General features: G+C 43.4%; 1 protein-coding gene across 1 annotated transcript in view; it reads right to left on the bottom strand.

Moving 5' to 3' along the window:
* The window catches only part of RNFT2 (ring finger protein, transmembrane 2), a 28804-nt gene extending 5559 nt beyond the window's left edge, over positions 1-23245 (bottom strand). The window contains exons 1-7 of the mRNA XM_026042878.1: positions 23230-23245; positions 20635-21081; positions 17553-18031; positions 16935-17011; positions 15289-15389; positions 12500-12653; positions 2011-2160 (exon numbers count right to left, since the gene is read on the bottom strand). Coding sequence (XP_025898663.1) covers positions 2011-2160; positions 12500-12653; positions 15289-15389; positions 16935-17011; positions 17553-18031; positions 20635-20717 — 1044 coding nt within the window. The 5' untranslated portion in view covers positions 20718-21081; positions 23230-23245. The remainder of the gene's footprint in view (positions 1-2010; positions 2161-12499; positions 12654-15288; positions 15390-16934; positions 17012-17552; positions 18032-20634; positions 21082-23229) is intronic.

Below are 23245 nucleotides of genomic sequence, written 5' to 3'. Positions count from 1 at the left end.
TTCTAATGTGGTTTGTGGCTTTACTAACGTGGACTCCTTTGGGTATATTTTCAGTGTCTCAAGCAAAGAATTAGACTTGCAGCTCTGGTGATTGTTAATGGGATGCCTGCACCTAATATGTGCATGACCTACACTGCAGGAGGGCACTCTCGTTGCTCCAGCCTTTCTACCCTACTTTCAAGCAGTCTCTGACCACACACACAGAAGCCCAGTTCTCACCTGGACACATCTGTGGCACCAGGAATTTGCTACATGGTGACCCAGGACAGATTCCTGGAGCTATTACTTTGCAGTAGGTCCATCCATCCATTGATGGATGAGGAAAGAGGAAAGAACATGTGCAGTGAAGGCACAGACAGCAGTCAAGGCACTGTATACAAGTCCAGCTTACACTGCTGACTYTGGGTCAGAGGTTAGACCAGTAGTTAGTTCTCCTCAAAGAACTTCTAAGCAACAGACCAGGAGAACTTCTCAAGACAAGGCTGCTTTTTGGCAATCTAAGTTATCATTGGGCTGCTGGTAAGAGCTTCACTATAGAGCAGCATCAAGTTAAACCATAAAGAACTGCTTCTATATGTCAAGGAGCTGACCGTATTAATAGGCCTTAATGCTTGACCAAGGATCTTTTACATACTGATTTTTTTCTGCAGATGCAAGAAACTGTGTGTAGGGCTGCAGGTGAGCACCCCTTTCTCAGATGTTATTTCCTTTGACCAGTGACACTGGAAAGAGCACATAAATCTCTCCTCATACTGTCATATGGAGGGCACATGGCCTCACAAGCCCAGAAGGACATGCAGGGTTGGCTGTTCTTGTCTGGAGGGGACTTAGACAATGACACCTCTGGAAAAAGGCAGGAAACCCTCTGCTATAAGGCACAGAAGCTCAGATTTAAGTTAAGAGATCGGATGCGTGTGCAGTGGGCTGCCTGACCTCCGCGTTCCTTCCATCCTGACACCGTTCCCTCTGATCCTGGCTTGATTGCAGACCTGCTGGGACTGAGTCCTCTTGCTCCCTGTGACCCTCTCTGTCACATCTACAAAAGTTATAAATCCCTTGACAGCAGGGGCTACGCTGCTACACTTCTCCACAACATCCTCTCTTCTCCTAGTGCTACTTGACTTCAGCAAGCCCACAGCATCTTTGTCATGGGCAGGGACAAGCACCAGGGCTGCAGCAAGCCTGACTCATTTGTCACCTTCCTCAGGGGAATTATAACACAGGAACTTGTCTTGTTTGTCTCACCTACTGCTCTTGCCCCCAAGCATGGTTACACACACCTACAAATATGTTTTGACTTACAAAAATACTAGTTCTACGCTCAGACTTGGGATTTCTCTTAAAAACAAAACAAAAAAAAAAAAAACAAAAGCAACCCTCATATCTTTCATTGACAACTACACAGGCAACGTTTTAACCTGTGCTTTTAAATTACTTTTTTGAGCACGCTTTCATTATATTGCTTCACTATTAAGACATTAGTATCAGCCGGGCCCAGAATTGGGTCAGAACTACCCATTTCCTCTAGGCAGGAGTTAAGTCCCTTGCTCTGCTTGCTGTGTTCAGCGCTGAGTGACAATATCAACACTGCCTCAAAAGGCAGAGGAAGGCTTACATGAAAACACTTAAGTGACTGCATCTTTAGTACTGCATTTGGAAGCCTGGAGGCAGCTAAGCCCCCTGCTTCTGATATCAGTCCTCCAAGGTCTCCTATTCTCTTCTAGCCTTTCAGAAAAGGCATTAGGAATCAGCAATGACTTCATCAACCTGATGCAATACCATGTGAGCAGTAACAGATCTTTCTTTAGCTGCCAATGCCCATGCAGTGGTGATTAAAAAATGATTTCAGCAACTAAAGCACATGCTGCCCCTACTTGCTGCATCTTTCTTTCTTGGATGATAGTAGCAAAGATCAAAAAGTCTATCTGTTCCTCTCAGGTTTTCTTCTTGCTCTGCCCTTGCTATGGCTCCCTGGCCAGATACAGAAATTATTCATAAAATAGTCCTCACCTTGCAGAGACTGTACAGGATGATCAGGATCCCCCCTARGAAGTAGCTGCTTGATGGATCATCTCCCATGATGTATTTATACCACAGCTGGATTGGGACAAGGGAGCGGAACAGCTGGCTCAGCTCTTCAATAATCAAATAAAACTTTCCCTGTAAAATAAGCAATGCATTATCACTGTCAGGTTTTGCACATACAGGAGTTAAAGCTACACAAAGAGACCCATAGAACCGGCAGCTTTTTTTTTTTTTTTAAAGCTTAAAGCAGTCCTTGTCTTCTGGTGCTCACTTCCACTAGAAAACCTTCCTTCCTTCCTTGAAGGACACCTGCAAGGCATCATTAACTCCTCCTGGCTTGCTACACCTGCAAGGTGAAACAACTGATACAGATTATTCCTAATTATGTCATTTCTAACCCCGAACACCTAAGACTAGGACTAGGAAGCTKGTACCTAAATTTGCCTAACAAAAGGTCTTGCCATGCTCCTGGTGAGCTGTGTTCTGTCCCACGCTCTTTGAAAGGGAGAGATGGGGCTGGGGTAATAGGCTTGGACAAGCAACGAGCACAGAAATCACCACAAGCTGTAATGACATTACCCAGACTAAGATTTTTGCTTTTATGTCAATGCTACCCTATTGATAGSAGAGGAGGGAAATTCCCCTGGAATTTTGCTGTGTTGTCCCAATTAGCTTTGTCATCAGTGAAGTCATCGCAGGTCAGTCATTAATTGGTGGGGTTTGACGAGGGGATTAAGTCCTAYGCGGTCCACAGGAGTGGCGCCCGCAGCACCGTCCCCTGGGCCTGGGGGATGAGATCACTCGCAGGCCACGATGCTGCACCGAACAAATCGAAGCCTTTGGAGAGCTCTGGCATTCTCATGATCTCATTTCCCCCGGGACACGGAGTGAGGTCACACCAGCAGTTGCTAACGGACCTGTGCCGCTTTCCTCCCCTCCTCCTTGCTAATCCCAGGTGGCATCACACCGCAGAAATGTAACAGCAACAATCTGGGATCCTAAATGCGAGCAATTTATTAAATTAGCACGGAGGGCTCTCTCCAGCCTCGTGCTTCGATACCATCATCGTTATTTCTGGAGCGCCCGTGACAGAGGGTTGCGGGCTGCTRAGGGCCGAGGGCACCGGCTGCTCGCTTTCTCCTAGCTCGTCCTCCCGCCAGGCTGTCGCTTCGGTTTCCAGCCTTGCTTCCCGAGCGGGCTGTGCTGCGGCAGGTCACTGCTGCTGCTCTTCTTGCATCAGAAGGAATTTCGGGATGAGGTGTTCGGAGCGATTCTGCAGCTTTTCTCTCTGAAGCTGGAAATCTTGGCAAAACGGGATTTTTTCTACGGCAGACACAGCAACACTACAGCCCACAGCTAGATTTAAGGAAAGATGGGTCCTAGAGGCAGCCTTTGGGGTGCAGGCAGGCTGCCAAGCTACAAGAGACAGAGCGTGGCTGCAAGATAAACCTGCAGTGAGCAGAAARCCTCGATTTTAACTATAAAATCCCCACTCTTTACAAAGCTGTCACAATTTTTTCATCAGCGAGTGCTAATCTTCCGTTTTTGTTGGTAACTGCAGGGTATCAGGATTGCTTAGCAGCTAGATACCTGTKAACACCCTCACAAGAGGGCAGTTAACAGCTTTAAGTGGATGCAACCCCCAGTCCAGCCCATTAACACCCCCCACTTGACCATTTGAGAGACCTGCTGATCAGCTTAGTGGCTGAACAGGGCTAGCAATGACTAGGAGAGGACTAGTAAAGGGCATCCAGAAGAAATGTAAGGCTGCCCTCCTGTATGAGCGCCGCTCTATTAAGACAGAAAAAAAAATAAAATCTAGAAAATCAGCACTATCTACAAAGAGCTGAGCCAGAAATAAGTCAGGTCTTGCTCCTGAAGTAGAAGCTGAGAAAACAGGATTAACTCCTTGTAACTTCAGCGGAATTTAGCCTTCTGACACGAGCAAYTTATTGCAAGCAGGAGCCCTCGCTTGTAAATGCACTCAAGGCTCCTTTCTGTCTTCTGCTTCTCAGCTTTACTACATTTTGGCYATCTAAGCTGAAATTTTCCAGTGTCTCAAGCTTCAGTTTTCATCTGAAAACTTCAGTTAAAGGACTCTGATATTTCTCAAAATTAGGAGAAAAACACTTAAGTATAACTACAGCTATTTCTCCTGAGCATTTTTTGCTTTGGAACATGAGCTTGAAAAATGCAAGAGCTGCCTCTCTGTTGGTAATTTATCTTTTCCTCTTTCATAARAGATCCATGGAAATCTGGGCAGCTTATAAAAAAATGCAAAAGAGCTGATAAAAACRAGCAGATTTCTGTAGTGAAAATTAAGGAGAGCTCTTGGTGGTCAGCGTGTTGTGGCCTCAGTGCTGTGTGCAGGAACCAGCCCTGCAGAGCAGGGTGTGTCAGGCCCTTGCAGTTAAACCAGACTAAAACAGAACTGGATTATGAAAGCTAAGTAGAGAAGGTAGCGTGGATGAGGAGGGTCTGGTGCTAGGGATGGGAGGTGGTGAAGCCTGAGAAGTGACCACAGCTACAGGTAGGTGGTGGGAGGAGTGAAGCTGGCTGCAGCAAGGAACACATCCGCSACTGCCAGAAAGCGCCAGGCTTCAAACGCCCAATGTCACTTCTCTGTTGTCACCCAGTACCAGTGCACCTTCCCAGTACAACCTCACCTTGCTTCCTCTTTTGGGTCAGCTTTTGCAAAAGTTGACAGCCTGCTGCTATCAAATGCTCCATTAGCACAAGTGGCAATGWGCTTAATGACTCTAATTATACGTGATGAGTCATGCCACGCTGCAGCAGGCACCTCCTGTCCAGAATGCTTAGGTTGAAAAGTGCAACTAGGGACTCCCTTCTCCTCCACTTCATTCACCACGTTAAAAGAATATTTCTCTCTCTCACAGTATTCACTGTGGAGGAGCAGAACTCAGGTTCTCTAGCCAAAGTCAACCTTCCCTCTGTATATGCAGTGCTACAGTCTTTAATCATGTAGCAGCTGCTTTCTTTTCTTACTGGGTGAGGGATGCTCATTAAGCAGGTGACTCCAGCATTCTGTTATACCCTTATTAGTCGATGTCAAGTCTATATACCATCACTTTATGCTGTTCCAGACACTTTGATTTGAGYAGAGAATTCCTAAAATCTCCTCAATCCTTTGTAAGTCACTGTTACAATATAAGATCCTTAATTTATTTTCACACTGTTGGTTGGGCTGAGGGGCAGTTATCATCTCCATTTTCTAAATGAAAGCTTAGGACATACAAAGAGTAATGTTAAAGGTACTGTTTATTTGGTGTCCAAACTGAGATGTCTGGGATTGCACTTTTTACAATGCACTTTTAATATTAAGTGATCTACACAATTAAGACACTGACTTCAGTTTGAAGCTGCTTATGGCTTTCCACGCTTTGTATAGGAATTATTTGGCAAGCAGAAGAACGGAATTCTATTCTCCAATGCAGCTTTCAGGATGTTCTAACTTAAAGAACACCCTTCTTTTTCTAACAGTCTGTTTTCTCCATAAATGGTTCAATTTATACAACAGCTTCTCTCAGCACACCACCTTGCTTTATCTGCATGGCACAGCATACAGTGTTTGGTGATGAAGTCCTACCAGAAAATAATGTGTCATCTTGTAATTAAACTGAATCATTATATATATGTACACACATACACACAAAGGGGAGCAAATTACAGTTGTGGAAGCCATGCTAACTCCCACATATCCTAACTAAGCTTTGACTTTATAATCTCTTTCGATGTAAGACTCTACACAACGTGCATGTGTGCCTCCACAGAAAGAAATAAAGACACGAAGTTTTTACAGAGTGTAATTAAAATGAGATGCAAGAGAAGTGAGAGAAGTTGCAATGAGGCAACTGTAAGTTGTGATTAGCACTCAAGGGAAGTTCCAAGTCTCACTTGTTCTGTTGCCAGCAGCATTAGGACATATTCTGAAGCAGGAAGATGCTAGAAAAACTTTTGAGACCTGCTGGCAGTTTGGATGGGAGGAGAGCATGCTCTCCAGAGGCTTGAGGTCATATTGCCAATATAAGAAAAATGTGCTGGATAGGAGCAGTAAACAGGATGGTGGCACAGAGGGGGCTAGTACAAATCCATGCAAGACTAATTAGGAGTAATTCCAAGGTRGAACCAGAGAGAATGTGAAAGTCTTCTCTGTATTTTGCATTTTAGCTATTCGTGAGAAAAGCCACCCTATGTGAGATATGTCAGTGCATGTCATTTTTGAAGGTCACATCTCAGATTCCTCAAACCATGAAGTTAAACTTGAAAGGCACCTATGAGCAATGAGTCCCTTTAAAAAGCCTAGTCTAACAGCAGTGACTTTCAAAGGGTGTTGGGGAGAGGGACAGAAGAGAAACCCAAGTCTTCACTACCTCGTGTAAAACCTACACATTTCTGTCACAAGGACACCACAGCTGTTCCACTCTGAAACAAGAAAGTCTTTGCAGAAACATCACAGTTTCTAGACTGTGGCTCTCAAGGATCAAGGCTCAGGCTGTTGTCTAGGATGAGCAACCCTATTTGAGTGAGTTCCTCACCAAGAACATCCATGTGATCCTCAAGGAGGATCCATCAAGGAGAGAAAGAGAACCAGTAACTACCACCTCTGCGGAAGCTCTCCAGGCATAGATGAAGATTATCTTGTATGTATCACAGTGCAAAGAGGACTGGAAGGACATGGAACAGGAAGATCTTTATCTTTACCTAGWTATTTTTTGTGTAACATATAATCTATGTGCTGATATCCAGGGATGACGCGAGTTGTGTAAATGTCTCTCTGAGTTCAGTCAGCAGCATCCAGAGGACTCAAATGCTCCAAGACACCTCATTCTTCTCAGGCCAGAGGTAACATACCAACTTCTCCCTTTCGAGTGACTGAAACATATCTGGCCCCACGGCTGGATGAACACCAGAGACAGGCTGCTGCCATCACATCAAAATTAACACTTTCCTCATGGGAACGCTCTGGGAGAAGCTGTGGCCTAGAGAAACTGCTCTCGCAGCAGCAATCTGCTCCAGCTTGTGCTGCTTCCCTGGCATCTGCAGGGACTGACCTGTTCAGATGGACTGCTCCACGTGAACGCTTTCTGCACAAGAGCTCGTTGCTCGGGGAACACACAGCTCCTCCATGCACGAGCCACTCGCATTGTGCGTCCTCAGCACAGCCGGCTGCGTGACGATGGGTCACTGCCCGCGAGAAAGACTACACACCACAACTTGGGACCACAGAATCCCACCGGTACCGAGCTCTGGTACAGAGATGATGGAGCCACGCTGTTAAATAATCCTGCTTATTGAAAGGTAAGTGATTGTTCATTCTTGCAGTAATTGGCTAATTATACAGGGATGTACAAGGAGCTGGTGATGTGGTCACTAAAGTGCCTGTGTACGTGTTTGTGTGCCATTCAAACACTGCAAGGGGGATGCTGGGGATGTTCAAATTTCTTATTAGCTTTAGACCCCAAATATCCAAACTGTAGGAGATCAGCTGACATATGGTAATACATACCTAAGATTGCTTGCTGCAGTCGAATGATCCACAGCAAACTGCCTTCTACAAGAGACATTCTGATATTTCACTTCTGTCAAAGATGCTACCTCAGAAGGAATATTGAAAGCTTAATGTGCCATTTTACGTGGTGAAGCTCTAACCATCCCCAATAGGAGACATCAGATGCATCTGAAAATGGTATCTGGTCCAAAGTCCAAGTGCAAAACTATGTAAAGAATGACTGCTTATATACACCAGTCAACATTGCTGAGATGATACTTTAAAAAATTAATGAAAAACTGTATGGATTGACATGGTGAGGAGTCTACAATAGTAGGGTTTAATGCACACTTGCCACTGACACCATTTTTACAACACAAGAGGAAAGGCTTCAGGTACAGCCAGCATCATCACAGAACAGTAAACTAATTTGTAATGTCTAAATTCTGCTTAAAAAAAAGTGACAAGTATTTATTCAAATCATAATTTCACGTTATTCCTTCAAAACAAACATGTTTAGTGTTTTCCCTTTCAATTTCCAATCTTTCCCTTGAAAGGAAGCTTCAGGGATCCCTGGTGCTCCTGTAACTTTGCTAACTTTGCTGTGCTCTTGTATCAAGAGCATGCAAAGAAAAACCTCATCTGGCCTTTTTTTTTTTTTTTTTTAATGCATCACCTACTAGAACCTTTAGACAAAAGTGTCCCCTTGGCACCTGTTTCTCACCCAGATCCCCTGGTCTTTTATTTCAGTTTCGTTATCTCCCCCTCCTCCGTGTTTCATTCCCTTCCCCAGGATGCCAGCTGAGTTTGCTGACAGCAGCATGAGGAGGGGATGGAAGACTTGCAGGCACCTGGGATTTCCTAAACGGAAATCTTTGGCAACTGTGTCTTTTTATTATTTATTTCCTTATTTTTAATTCCACCCACCTCAAGCTGTCATTCCTTAGCACTGAAAATGAAAAGCTGCCATTTACGTGYGTACAACAATGGAAACCTCTGCAGGCCACATGGCTCCTGCAGTTTAATTTACTTTAATTCATTTTATATTGAACCAAATGATCTTATTTGCTTTTTTTAATGGAGAGGCCTTAAGCATGCAGGGTGGGAGCCAAGCCCCCCTCTCCCAAAGAAATTACGAGCCCAGCTGCTATTAAAACTTGTACTGAGTTTTGGGCAGAAGTCCTCACAGCTCCAACTGGCCTTCTCACTGGGGAAAAAGAGGTGTCTTCAGCTGTAGGTCTGCTCCTTTTCCCACAAACTTCTGACCGCAGAGTTACAAGACTGGACTCTGATGTTAAGGTTACCTTTCTTTTTCTGCTTCTTTAAAAGTCACTCTGCCACCCACTGACTCTTCTTTCCCCCCTTTCATCCTCTTGGAGTGTCTCTCAGCCTCTTGTGGCATCTGCAGTTCCTGGGCTTGTTTGGAACCCATGGAAGTCTGTGATTAGCTTGTTGAATTTGCATCCTTTGCCCATTCTTTGGAGGGGTTGCTGGCAGGAATATTTCACTTCTGAGACATCCAAGTGTGGAACTCTCTGGCAGGCTGTGTCCAGATGACACATCAGGGAATGGAACATCTCTCGTATGAAGAGAGGCTGAGTGAGCTGGGCCTGTTTTCTCTGGAGAAGAGAMGGCTCAGAGGGGATATGATTAATRTGTATAARTTCAGGAAGGGAGAATGCAGGGAGGAAGGGGACAAGCTGTTCTCACTGGTGGCCAGCGATAGGACGAGGGGTAATGGCCACAAGCTGAARCACAAGAAGTTCCGTCTCCAGGTGAGGAGCAACTTCTTTACTGTGAGGGTAACAGAGCRGTGGAACAGGCTGCCCAGGGAGGTTGTGGAGTCTCCTACTCTGGAGGTCTTCAAAACCCRCCTGGATGCCRCCCKGTGCCACATGCTCTAGGTGTRCCTGCTTGAGCAGGAAGGTTGGACTAGATGATCTGTAGAGGTCCCTTCCAACCTTAAATATTCTGTGAATCTGTGAATCAGCCTAGCAGTCCTCATGCTTTGTACTTCAAGCGCTGAGTATCACTTTGGTTTCTGCCAACCACTTCTGGGCCTGAAATGATATTTCCTGCTCTCTGTGTTTGGATTGCAGAGACAAACCTTTCTTTCTGCTCTTTTATGTTAGTTTGCTTTTCTCAGATGTCGCATGAACAGAGCACGAGCTTTAGTAAATCTTACTTCAGCTGCCAAAGGGAAGCCTCTTCACTTTTTTCTTCTAAAATCACACTGGATCCCAGGTGGTTCTTAATTTCATCTAAAACCAGTGTTGCTCTTCTGTTACAGGGCCATAACAAAAATACATGATGCAGATACCTTAGACTGGGAGTACTGAGTGTCCCAGTAAACATTTTTCATCTGTTCATTGTCAAAATGAAACTATGCATCTAACCCAGCTGAGCCAGATTAGGTGCCGTACCCTGTCTCTGTTAATGACCTTGATAACGGTCCACAGTGTGCTTATCAAGTGTGCATTTAATGTTAAACTGAGAAGGGCTGTAAACACACTGAAGGAAAGGTTTATAATCCAAAATGGTCTTGACAGTTTGGATAAATAGTCTGGAAAACACATGAGTGCAATTCATTAAAGTAAGGCACTTTTATACACAGAGGCACAAACAATTGTGCAAATAGAATAAGAAGCGAGGCGGCAGATTAGGTGGTATGTTTGCAGGAAAAAAGACTAAAGGATTATAAAAGATGGCAGTTTGGACATGATACACAATATTCTATTACATCAGACTMTTACAAAGACTATTATCATACAGGAATGCAAGAAGCCGTGGTGTTCACATGCAGGGCATGGAGTCATTCACATGCAGTCATTCCACTCCATCCAGCATCAAAAAGATCAGATCACTAAGTGGGATTATTGCTAATTTCAGCTAATGCAAGAAATTAAAGACAGTCTGGAAGAAAACTATAAAAATAAAGATTTGGTTAAGAATTGTCTCTAAGAAAAGACACAAAAAGGGCATTATTTAGCCTACAAAGACAACTGTCCTTGATATAGAAAAAAGGAATCTTATCTTACTCTAATTGCAATAGGGAGAAGTATGAGACATAAATTGAAAGATATTCAGAGGAGATACCTCACTGGCATGAACATATTAATGAAAACCACATAATAGGCAGAGAACACAGTAAGAATCTCAAGGAGTAGCATGAAAAGTCAGACTAACTCCAGAACTTCAAAACAAAGAAAATCTGAAAAAAAAAATGCTCCAAAGTTGAGCACAAAAGGACCTCAACCCCTGAGACACTATCCATGAGCAAGTTCTGCTGTCCACTACTACGAGCCAGCAAGAAGATACTGCATGGAACATTAATCACCCCAATCCCAGTCACAACYGTGATGATTTTCTTGCAGACAGTGCAGCAATCTCCCGTTCAGATCCTGGAGCACGGGGAATTACAGGTTGTTCTGGCTTGTTATATCAGCAGAAAAATCCTCATTAAACATTAGTTTCCAAACCAAACCTCTAGTTCTAGCCTGTGAGTTTGTGCAGCTTGTTCCTTGCCACCACTGTGCTGCAGCCTTCCAGAGTCCACAAACTTCAGGGCAGACATCAAGCACAAACACTACGTTTCTAACAATTAGGGAGAAAGAGAATAACTTGTGTCTGGTGAACATTAAGACAGCAGATGGCAAATATGTTCATCAGAATTTGTTCACAGTTAATGTGTCTGAAGTGCATAGAATRTTAGAATAGTTTTAACTAAGAAAAATCTTATGTTTGAATCTACTTTYATAAAGCAGTTGTGCAGCAGTGTGCCAGGCTGTAGAAGTAAGCTGGGTTATCAGGTGCATGGAAAGAGCTCAGCTACGTGGCTACCAATTACAGTTCCAAAGGCATCCTGGGGTTCTCTTGGAGTTTTCTCATCCCAGTTTGATATTGCTTAATTTGCTACATCAGATCCTATCCTTCCTTGGATTAATGGACGTAGTGTAGAGATTGGGATGCAAAAATGAATCCAGACTGCTAACAGTAGGTAACAGCAGTCTCAGATGTCAGGGGACAGTGAGACCATCAACAACGTCCCAAGACAAAAAAAAAAGAGACTTAAAAAAAAAGAAGTGAGAAATATTGCTATCCAGAAAAAGGTATTAAAAACGAAGCATCTGTGCCCTGAGTCATTATAGGCCCTTGACAGATGTGATTTTACCAGCCTCCCACTGTAGCTGCAAATAAAGACCCCGTCTCTTTCTTCTCTCCCGACAAGGATTAATGAGTACTTGGGATAGCTCTCAGACATGCAAGCAAAGGCTGTGAACCTTTTCCAGCTCCGCAATTTGTCTTGGGAAGACTATTCACATCACTTTACCCTCCTTCCCCAGGCTGGATTATGCTCTGACCTAGCACATTAATCTCCCCAAATAATAATACTAGAAGAAGAAAAGTTAAAAAAAAAAAAAAAAAAAAAAAGGATCTGGACAAATGCCAGAATTAAATTAATAACTATCTTGGATAGCCCTGCTGCGCAGGGACAAACTGCTCAACTCCCATGCCACCCATGTCATTTGTAAGCAAAACTATTCCCAGTTTAGATATCCCCTTAAGTGCCCTGCCCGAGACTTTCTGCAATTAATGACAGTATCTTGCATTTATATTGTGCATTTAATCCCAGCTGCCAGAAAGTTTCTTTACTGAACGCAAATAATACTTTTCCCACTGACATACAGATATTACTAAGTACAGCAGCAAGACTGATCTGCAAGATATATGAATATAAATATGAAAAGCTAATTCAAGAGAGAATAGGCAACAAAAATGTTTTGAAAGTTAGTCCTGGTACATCCCTATGTCCCTACATATCATGGAAGAGAAATGATCTGTGAGTCTTGTCTTCTCCTAGGCACACCAAGACAAGGATCTGTGAGCACCTGTAATCCATTAGGAAGGATAATTTCAACAGACAGAAGCCATCAGACAAAAAGCAAGAAAAAAAGAGACTCTTACCTTTGATTTGACGGCCAGAATGATCTTAGGAAGGGCAACAATTAGGCATTTCAGCGCAATGGTGAGATACTTCAGCACAAAGTCTGTGATTCCCACAATCCACATTAGGTCAAAGAAGTCCAGCCTCTCAAGGTTGGGTTTCAAAAATATAAGGCTGAAAGGCATGACAGCAAGGCTCAAACATCAACAAAGTGGGACCAACCCCACACAGGCTTCTTGACACTAGCTCTGTCCCCTGCTGTCTAGACAAGGCCTAAGGGCTCCTCTGAAWGTGAGCAGAAGCTCACAAGGGCAACAGGAGTAGCAGTAGGACACGYGAACTTGCCCCATGTTCCTTCTTGGCCTTTTAACTTCGTCTGTTCTTGTCTGTTTCTATCAAAGTCATTAAGTTTACATCAAGATCAGAGAATCTGACTGAAACTTGCACAAACTCTATTATAAAAGTTAAGCTGTACAGTCCACACTGGAAAAGAAATTTTGTAGTGCCGTTAGTCCATAGGCTTTTGTATTTCAGACCTGCTTGTGAAACTAATCCATCTACATCCTTCTATCCAACAGACAGGGAATGACCTGAAACACCTTCTCCCTTAAAGTCTCTGTTATYAGTAGCTGTGATTCCTTGGACAAGGAAGTCACAATCAACTGAAGACCACCATGTCTGGCACACTTGTCTTGCCACAGGCTGAACTGCTCTAAGAACAGCAGTCTCTGTGACTCTGAGGCACTTGTACAAGTGAAAAAAGCAGGTGACAAAGAAAACTGGTAGGAGATCAGTTCCTTTGTGTACTACTGCCTTCAGGAGTGTTGTGCATTGACAGGGCTCACCTTGGTTAGTGGAGTAAACCAYGACCTGTATTAACTAGCATCTCTTACGTGAACCTGCACTCGAAAGGCAGTGCCCCCCTACGTAACAGACCRACAGGGACAGAAGAAGGGCCCAACATGCTGCAGAGATACTGTAATCATCCCTCAGCACCTCCAGCTGCAGCAGAGTTGGGGTGAGTAAGCCAAGACAAGCTCAAACGGGCCACAGCAGCTGATGGGAGCAGCAGTGAGGTCAGGATCATACTCAGAGCAGAAGAAAAGAGCTTCTGTTCAGAATATTTACCAACTAAAGCCTCAYGGTAAAAAGCAAAAGTTTAACAGAAAAAAGAAAAAAAAAAGAAAAGAAAAAGAAAATAACCAACCCAAAATAAAAAGCCTGAGCATGAATTAAATACTCACAACACTGGTACAGCACAACGGGTAAAATTAAACCCTAAAAACAAAAACAGAATCAGAGACTTTACTACTAATTGTGGGCTAGAAACAAGCAAAAGAAGTAAATAAATCAGGAAATTAAAAAGAAGCCAGAAAGAATTAAAAATGATTTTTTTTTAGCTGTTTCTAACCTCACTGGCCCGCTTGGTGAACTGGGCACAGGGCCCAGCACAGCAAGCACTGGATCCAGGAGCCCAAACGCAGCAGGCAGGCACCACCTCCCACTGTGACTGTACATACACCACGACCTATACATTTTGTGAGATGGCCCCAACTTCCTGAAACCTTTTTATTAACGATGACCTCTCTTTTATTTAAACTGTTCCTATCCATGTGTTTAACCTTACAAGCCTCTTGACATCTCATTCTTGTTTTCCAGAGACCAACTACTTCCATGTGGCACAAATAAATTTCCTTTTAATGCCATAAAAATGCCCCCCATACTTGTTTCTTCTTTTACTCCTTCCCACAAACCCCCTCCAGAGCGACACAGTGCTCACCATCTCACACTATGATCCACACATACAAGCCTACTCATCTGAGAGCCAGACCTTTACATTTTTTCAAGCTATAATAATTTGGAATTAAAATAGAAATGCTACTTTCTCCCTTACTGAAGCAGTTTCACACATAGCCTTCAAATGACCAACTGCATTAGGTTGGTCCAAAYGGTACGAGGGTTGTGAGCAGACCTTGACTCTTCCCCTGAATGGACACTGTCATAGGGAAGGGACTGGAAAGCAATGGAATCAGCTACAAACCAACTAAACACCTTGGAGATATCTAGCCCCAGCTCCACYGATTCAGGTTATATACATTGTATTTTTCCAGGAAATAGTTTCAGGTGGAAATTCCAAGTTCCCTTCGGTAGGACAARTATTATTTTCTTTGGGAGGATAATTCATATGGTATTAAATATTAGTATCAAAACTACTTTCTTTATCAACGAAGTTTGGTGTTTCTCCATTTCGTCCTGTTTATTCTAATGGTGTCCCCTTGKTTAAGATCTGTTTCTCAGCTTCCCRCTTGTTTTTTAATCCCTCCTTTATAAGTAAGGATATTACTGGACCAAACCCATGAATACTAACTTATCTGCACTTGAGAAYGGTTTTATTTGAACTTTAAAGTGGAGATTAACTACCCCAGAACCAAATGCCTCCAAATAAAATTCKACAATTTCATATTCATATTATCCCCAGTAATAGACTAAAAGCTTGATATTCTRCAGAGAAAACACTACAGGAAGAGGAAAATCAATGGGTTAGTTTCCAATACTTGTCCTTTATGTTCAGTCACAGAAGTCAAAATGCTCACTTAAACTCCTGGTTATGCCATTTATTGATAGGTCCTTTGSTAAAAATGAATTCCCGACTCTTTTTGTCCATTCAAAGATACTACAAACTTGTAAGAAAGATGGCATAAGACACCATAAGAAGGAGCATTTCCTCCCAATGAATGAGCTCCCTCTTTTCCTACTTAGTGATTAATCATTACCTGTTTCCTTCATACACAATGTGAATTTTGCGCACCTGTTGTACAGTTGCTGTGAGCTGAATGTGTAGAGCAAATAGAAGGTGTTTCCGGTGAGAAAGGCCAGGATCCAGAAGACAACCAACACCGACCTCTTCTCCTGAGCAAGAACAAGAAGCAGAGCAGATATATTCAAAGTCTCAAGGGTTGCATTGAGCCTTTGACTGCTGAAAAATGCAAGATCAACCCAGGGGACACAAACACACAACTAGGTATTCAGTAATTAGTTATTTACTAAGACTAGGACTCAGAAATAGGCTGCTAGGTAGCAACAAGTATAAACACAAGCACAACTGTCTGTCGCTTTTCACATAAAACAACTACAGGGAAATTAATGACAGGGAAATTAATGATATATTCTGATGAAAGCTGTACTTGCAGGACATCATTTTCAAAGTTGGCACCTTTCTTAGGACATACAAAATTCTACTGATATTCAAAACTCTGCTTGTCAAGCAGGTTAAAAAAAGCTCCAAATATTGTCTACAATTTTCACTTGTCTGTGAGGACACTTCATGAAAGGACCATTTTACAAATACATCCAAAGTCATTTAAAATAAGGCATAGTTAAATATAACTCAGTGTTACATGAACCACATATGAATGTTACGTGAATGCAAGGATGCTCTAGACCATTCATTTTTGATTTAGGAAATAATTATGGATCAGAAAAAGTGCACATTATGCATGCACATTTCAATAGACACAGAACATAACAGATAGAAGCTGGAAAAGTGCAGTTGACACAGTTTGACACAGTTCAAGTTTGGAGAGTAAAGTTTACTCTTGAGAAACAAACCTTTTTGTTTCTTGCAGGCTGATTTAATAACAAAATAGCTCTTTGAAGCTACTCAGCACCACAGACGTTAAAATTTAAAGCAGACAGATTAATAGCATTGCTGAAAAGACAGAGGTGCAAAGTGCAAAGCAATAACGATCTACAACATGACTGTGCAATTTATCTGCTTATTCAGCATTGTATCATATTTATTTCCATGGCTGTTGGTTCATATAARTACACATTTGTACCACTCATTATGTACACAGAAAGGCAAGTCTAGCTGTGTGCTTGTAGCAAGGTAGGAGTATTCTGCTAACACTGAAAATCRTAAGACCTGAAATAATCTGGTTTCTTTATATTTATGTATCAAGAAAGCATTAAAAAATATACGAATTCTATATAAAAATATACAAATATACGGAGTCTACAAATTCTTTCAGCTGAACATCTTAAAAATTTATCTAAATGCTAATAAATAAAACCTCATCACAAGCCAGTGAAATGGATTTTATCACTTCTGCTGTACRCAATAGGAAACTGAGGTACAGAGAACTACTTGAAGATGTACTTTGAGTCAATGGCAATGCCAGAAGCAGATTACAATTCTCCTGATTCTTCCTCTCCCTCCTTTTATTCTGCCAGACTTTCACAAAACAGCAGGACAGAAGCTGCAGGAGAGCTTGAATGAAGAGACGTAGACAGCGGAAGCCAGGATTATGTCAGGGTACTCTTATTCTAAAAAAATCTGTGTCTATTTAATAGCATTCATCTCTAAAGTGCAAGAGCAGGTTCAATGTCAATATTACTTTGTATGCAAAGAGCAATGACAGTTGAGAGCACCACAGTGTAAGATACTGTACTCACCTTTAAAGCAACCTGCTCCCGGAGGGTTGAGTTGGCGTATGCGAATGTGCTGGCCATTCCAATGCACACAGCAATCCCTGCAGGGAAAGATACTATCAGACTGTGTGAGGCTGGGCAGGAGCATCTTCACTCCTAACCCATTTGATAGCAGCAGCTTAAACTTAGAAGAAAATGAAGTGGGTGATATTCTGGATCCATTGGGAATTAAAATTTGTGCGCCACCAAAATAGGGCCATCCGGACACAAAGTTCTGATTTAAACTAAAGCAAAGTGAAGCTAATGCATACATGAAGTGGTATGTGCACAGAACTCCCCATCGTGAGTGGGGAATTCAGGACCACTCTGWCCTGATGGCAGAAAATGGTAGAATTGATCTTCCATATGTCACAAGAGGCAACAGATCGTGGGCCTGACCCAGCTAATAACTGCTTGGATTAAAAGCAGCATAAGAAAGAGCAGCTGCTTACCCTATCTATTAGAATGTCCCCTTCAGGCCAGACTACCTCTGGATACTGTCACATGGACAAATGTATTGGACACCACGACAAGAAGCAGCCTCCTGACCACTCTCTAACAGCCTTACAACCAAAACAGAAAAACAAACAAACAAAAGCTTACCAAGCTTATGCTGGAAACAAACTTTAGCCAGGAGGATCAAGATGAATGGAAGGCCTTTCTGCAACCACCCGATCACAGCTTTTAACTCCGAAAGAGCCGGGGCCGGCGTGCCGGCCTGCTCATCGCCGCCCTCCTCCGCGTGCCCGTGGCGGTCGCCTCCGGCCATGTGCAGCAGGGACGAGCCCCGGTGATGGCCGTGGTGGAAATGAGGGGGCTGCTGCCGGTGGTGAAAGGGGGCTCCTTCCACACGGCTCGTGCCTTCCTCCCGTGGGGCTGGCATCTGAATGAAAACTTCCCCTCCGCCCGCCGAGGAGCCCAGAACCAAACCCGCCTGGAACGGGGCGGCTGCGATGGCGCCCGAGGGGATCCCTGCGAGGCCTGAGAACAACTGCTGGGGCGAGGAAGCTTCTGCCTTGAGACTCTCAAAGACGCCACTTTCATCCACACTGGCTTCAGAGCTGACGGTTTGGCTCCGGTTCCTGTAATGTGAGGACATAAAAGAATGGCAGTTAAATAAAGATCAGTGCTTCTATGATGATTTTAATATTAAATCGACAGCATATACAAAAATGGCAATTTACAGAGTGCCATGAAGAGAGGCCATATTTGACTAACTCAAAGAAATGACCTGCCCCTGGGATCTTCCCTCTCCACTTACGGATGGTCGCCACTTGCCCACATAAACATAACATAAACAGAAAGAAAGTAAACTGTGGAAGGGAAGCATCGAGAGCTGCTTATGTGTCCCTGGCCCAACATTATATGTGCAGAATGGGTTCATGGACCAAGAAAGATAAATCTTTTTATTACTATATAATCAACAAATTCGATATAGTGGTATCCAATTTACTGGATACTGCACAGAGTTAGATGTGGCACTGGTTCTTTCCTGAGTCTTTGGATAGCTCGCAGCTAAATTCCAAAAGTCACACGTATCTTTAACTTAATATGAATAGAAACTATGTTTTGTTCTCCTGAACTGAATATTGTGGCACTGAGGTGGATATACAGCAARTTTTCACCGAAGGGACAATGTAGGTAATAGGCAGAACGATCATTAGGCAGTCAAACACCTGGCAGGCAGTAAATACTCCTCCAAACCACAGACGGAGAGCAAAGCAAAGCAAGAGGCAAAGCCTGCAAATAAGGCATGTGCCCCACAGCTCCCGCCTCTCTTCATTTTAATCCTTGGAGATTTCTAACTTTAGAAATAGTGGTGACAAGCTGAGGTAGCACATGCAGGCACGTACCGGGACCTTAACCTGCTCTSTCCCATGAGCTCCAAAGGCTCCCTGGGCATCTTGCAAGGTGCACAGCAGCGCCTTCCATCTCCCTCTGGGAGAAGCTGCAGCCCTCTCCGGGCACACCTTCCCACTACACAAGCTCTTAATAAGGCTTTTTATAGCTACASCCCATCCCCAACGTCTCTGCACAGGCTCCAGCAAGGAATCAAGTCAACAAGACACTGCACAACCATCTCGAGTTCAAAACATTCACCAGCCAGATCTCGGATTTTATACCTGGCATTGCAGTTCAGGGACATTCACAMAAGACAGGGTTAGCAAAGTGACAGACCTGCACGTACAGGTGGGAACACGACAAACCTAATGGGGGACTCAGCATCACAGACAAATATGCCAGCATTATTCGGAGTAGCACTAGCAGGACACATCACTGGTTTCAGCACGTAGGAGTTCATCAGGCACATATTTATACATGAATATTATACACATACAAATAAACATATAAACTTATATATAAATTTGTAACTCAGCTAAAGTCAATGGAAGGAGCCTATAATGTTAGGGCCATCTGATATTCACTCTACAGCTAAACACTTCCAGCCTACCTTACTGACAATAATGTATTTACATTAATGTATTTAATGTATGAATATATTAACGTATTTACATTAATGTATTTACCCAGGAAAATATTGTTATATTTATGAAAATCAATAGAAATTGTTGCTTATCTTTTGCCTTTAATAATAAATACTTATCCTGAATTTTTTTTTAACTGTCCAGACAGATCCTGAAGTGCCACAGAAGTCGGTACCGACTCAAAGTATTCTGCACCACAGCTGAGAGGGTCCACGTGATATTTTATATGCCTCTCAAGCTCCAGGGTTGCTTGCTGGTATAAACCCCACAGATTACACTGAGCCTCGAGTAGAAACACAGTGTACATGAGTTGAATATGGCTTTCCTTTGCCTTAAAATTAAGAGTRGCATCATGCTAGAACTGGCCACAACATCAACCTTCATCTCAACCTGCAAAACCACACTAAGAAATATTTAGTAACTGCTTGCGATCAGAGTCTTTCACTTACTCTCTCAGCTCAGCAAGAGCAATGAAATTTGTTCCATCTTTGTCTTAGAATAATTAGATTAGTTTCTTCTTTAGAAAAAAAAGAAAACCAGAAAAACAAAACCAAAAAAACAAACACTACTCCTGTGAAAGCACAAGGGAATATTTACTACCAGAACAACAGCAGCAGCAAGCCTACTTTTACTGATGTTATAATTACAGAAATGAATTAGGGACATTCTATTTTAAAATACTTACTTACATGAAGCTAGATACAGATTCTGGGATGATGCAAAGGATCATCCAAAAATCTTTATAATTTGACAAGTCATATCAATTTGGAGTTTCAGATCAGCAGACTTTTTGAACACCTTTGAGCTAGAAATATAAATTGCCTCTGTCCCTATAGCCTTGATCCTATCAGGTTGACAGGACTCGGGATTCCCATCGGACTGTACCATAAATCTCTCTTCCAGAGCTCCATACGGCAAAACACACTTCCTGTAAGGAAAGTGCAAGGATTATGAGGCAGGATGTGCCATAYTGGATCACCACGCCTGAATGATGCAGTTGTCAGCAGCCAAAAAACTGACATGAAGGAAAAAAATTCAACCTACCCTCACATATACTACATGTAGTAAGTACAGGCCTTCTGACTTCAGAGCTTTCAGCTTTCTGTCTTCCAAAACCACGAAACACACTGCACAACTAAATCAGAAYACTGCTTTCTCAAGAGGAAAACAGCAGAGAAAAGCAAGAAAAAAAGACTTACCTTTCAGGGGGAACGCTGTCAGTGTTGCTGCTGTGCCGTCTCTGCATTTTCCTCAAAACCTTGAAACACAAAACGCTCAACATCAACGTTGCACGTCAAGAGTTCCTGGGGTGACTAGTAACAGAGGCCCACAGAGTCAGAGAGCCGTGAAACCTGTTCGGCTGCTGACATGGCTGGCCCGAATCCCCTGCTTTTCTGAAGAGTGCCTCACGCCTAGCTTTGCTCCTTAGGACACTAGTGCAGGAGCAACCTTGACTGGCAAACAAGAGCACGGGGAAACCCGGCCCTGCGCAGGGCAGCAATCGGCCAGACTTGCAGGATGTAGCRGTTACAGTTGCCCATGACATGGTCTGAAAAGGAACTTCAGGGCGATTGGGAGCGTAGCTCTAGATGTGACGTGCGAACCCATACGCGCTCTCGGAAGTGAGATCTCCTCTTCCTCCTCTTCTGAAGAAATTTGCAGAGCAACGTAAAGCAAAACCAAGAGGGGAAAAGAAAAAGACATTTTAAATAAAAAGACATAATCAAACCATGACAATATTTTAAAAAACAAGCAACCTACTCCTTTTAAACCACAAACTTCCCATTGACAAACTCTGCACAATGGTCATAAACACTATGCACATGTGCAAAGGATCACACACGCTGTCCCTCCATTCAGTTTGGAATTGTCAGCCTAAATAGATCCTGGTTTTCGAAATGAAAAGGCTTTGAAACTGCATTAACTTCAGGGACTTTTTCTAGAACAAAGAGATAGTTACTTAAATCTCCTTTTTTTCAAGTTCTAATTTTAAGGGAGTAATTTTAAACACATTACACTTTAAAAACTGACATAATTCAGAAGTATAAAAGAGCACAGATATATCATCACAAAGCACTGCACAGAGTCCTTTGCAAACAATCTTACAGAAGTCAATGTTATATTAATTACATAAAAACTAAGGTATGGGCTATTTTTGCAAGTGATTTGTCCAGGTTCCCCCAGGCACTTCATTGATCGTTTAGAGAAGATTTTGTAATCTGATCCTATTCAATCCTGGACTTTGATAGCTACTGAATAAAAAATAAAAGACTTTAAATACTTCCAAATACCAACAGTTGCAAGAGTATCTACGACATTTCATATGGCATAAATAAATGTAAATAAATGTGCAGACCCATATCCATATACTGTAAGGACTCAATGATTCTGATAACACTTCCTAGCTGTCCATATTTAAGTTTTTCCTTATATCTTTATATTCTCATTCATACTCTGTACTCCCAGTGACCCATCAGCCCAAGCAAAACTGCCTCAAATTCAAATGTCATCCGCTGCTAAAGCCCAAATCACTCAGTTCAGGGTGTTTAAATAGACAGCTGTGGCTACAGAGCAGCAAGCACGGAAGTCCAGAAGCACATTTAYGAATAGCAGGACCAAGGACTAAGGGAATACCCCGCACGGCACCTTTCTTCTCAGAGGGTTTCATAGGCGCATGCGACTCCAGCTCCGGACRTCTCCCTGACACTAACAGAAATACACCTGCACCTACGTGCATAAAAATTTGGGATAATCTCATAAGGCAAGAAAAAATATATGTTTTTTACAAATCTATTGGAGAGGACCTGGGTAGGCTAATACAAGAACCAAAAATCCAACTCTAATCAAAATTTTCTGACACTAATTTGCAGTTATAAACAGTGCAAATTTTGATCTTCAACACCCAACAGTGTTTTAATCTCTTTAAATATGCACTTTAACCTGTGCTGTGCTCTAAGGACCGAAACAAAATAAACTAAGAATATATATATATTAAAGATATTGAACATTTTTTCCAGAGTTTTTCTTCTTTAAGCTGAATTTACAGTAACACAGTCCTCCAGGAACCTTTAGCTCCCTCCCCGCAGTAAATGCTAACTGATCATTCCCTATCAGTATGTCTACCAGCTGAGTACATAATTGGAGCCTTTAATTGACAAAATACCCTTTTGAACCAAAGCAGGAATTAAGATATGAGGCAAAAGCCAGGCTCCCAGGGTGACCACGCTGGCTCAGCCGGTACCAGCTCCAGGGTCAGGTGCCAGGAGCTGGAGTCGGCTGTGGGGCGGCACTGGAGCCCGGAAAACCCCTCCGTGCCTCCCGYTGAAGTCGACGAGAGGGTGAAACCAGTTTTGAGGGCACAGGGCCGGTCTGCGGGACGCGCTTTGGGTTGTGGTGGGCTTGGCTGCCACGGGACACTAAGCGCCGATGGCGCAGGGCTGTCGGGCCCGCACCCCGCSGGGCGCCGCAGATTTAAGGTCAGATGCGACTCCAATGGACATTGTTCCAATGGATCCGCTGCTCTGGATCGGGCACCTGCCAGCACCCGGAATTCCTGAACTACCCGGAGCACAGGCCGGAGCGGCGGCTCCGGTGGGAAGGGGACGCTGGGGACGCGAGAGGACACGACGGTGCAGCCGGTTCCCAGYGAGCGCCCACGGCGGGTGCCTCCGCCGGCATCGCCACCACACACGGGCGCGGGGAGGCCTCGCGGCGCCCACGGGCGTGTGCAGGCAGCTGTAAATACAGAGGTGTGCGCGCGCTGGGCCCGCGCGGGCCGCCGCGGCCGAACCTACCGCTGGGCCGCGCTGG

Source organism: Nothoprocta perdicaria, unplaced genomic scaffold (genome assembly GCF_003342845.1).
Source record: "Nothoprocta perdicaria isolate Ctin4 unplaced genomic scaffold, notPer1 scaffold_317, whole genome shotgun sequence".
Lineage (NCBI taxonomy): Eukaryota > Metazoa > Chordata > Aves > Tinamiformes > Tinamidae > Nothoprocta > Nothoprocta perdicaria.
This window is presented reverse-complemented; position numbering and strand designations above follow the sequence as displayed.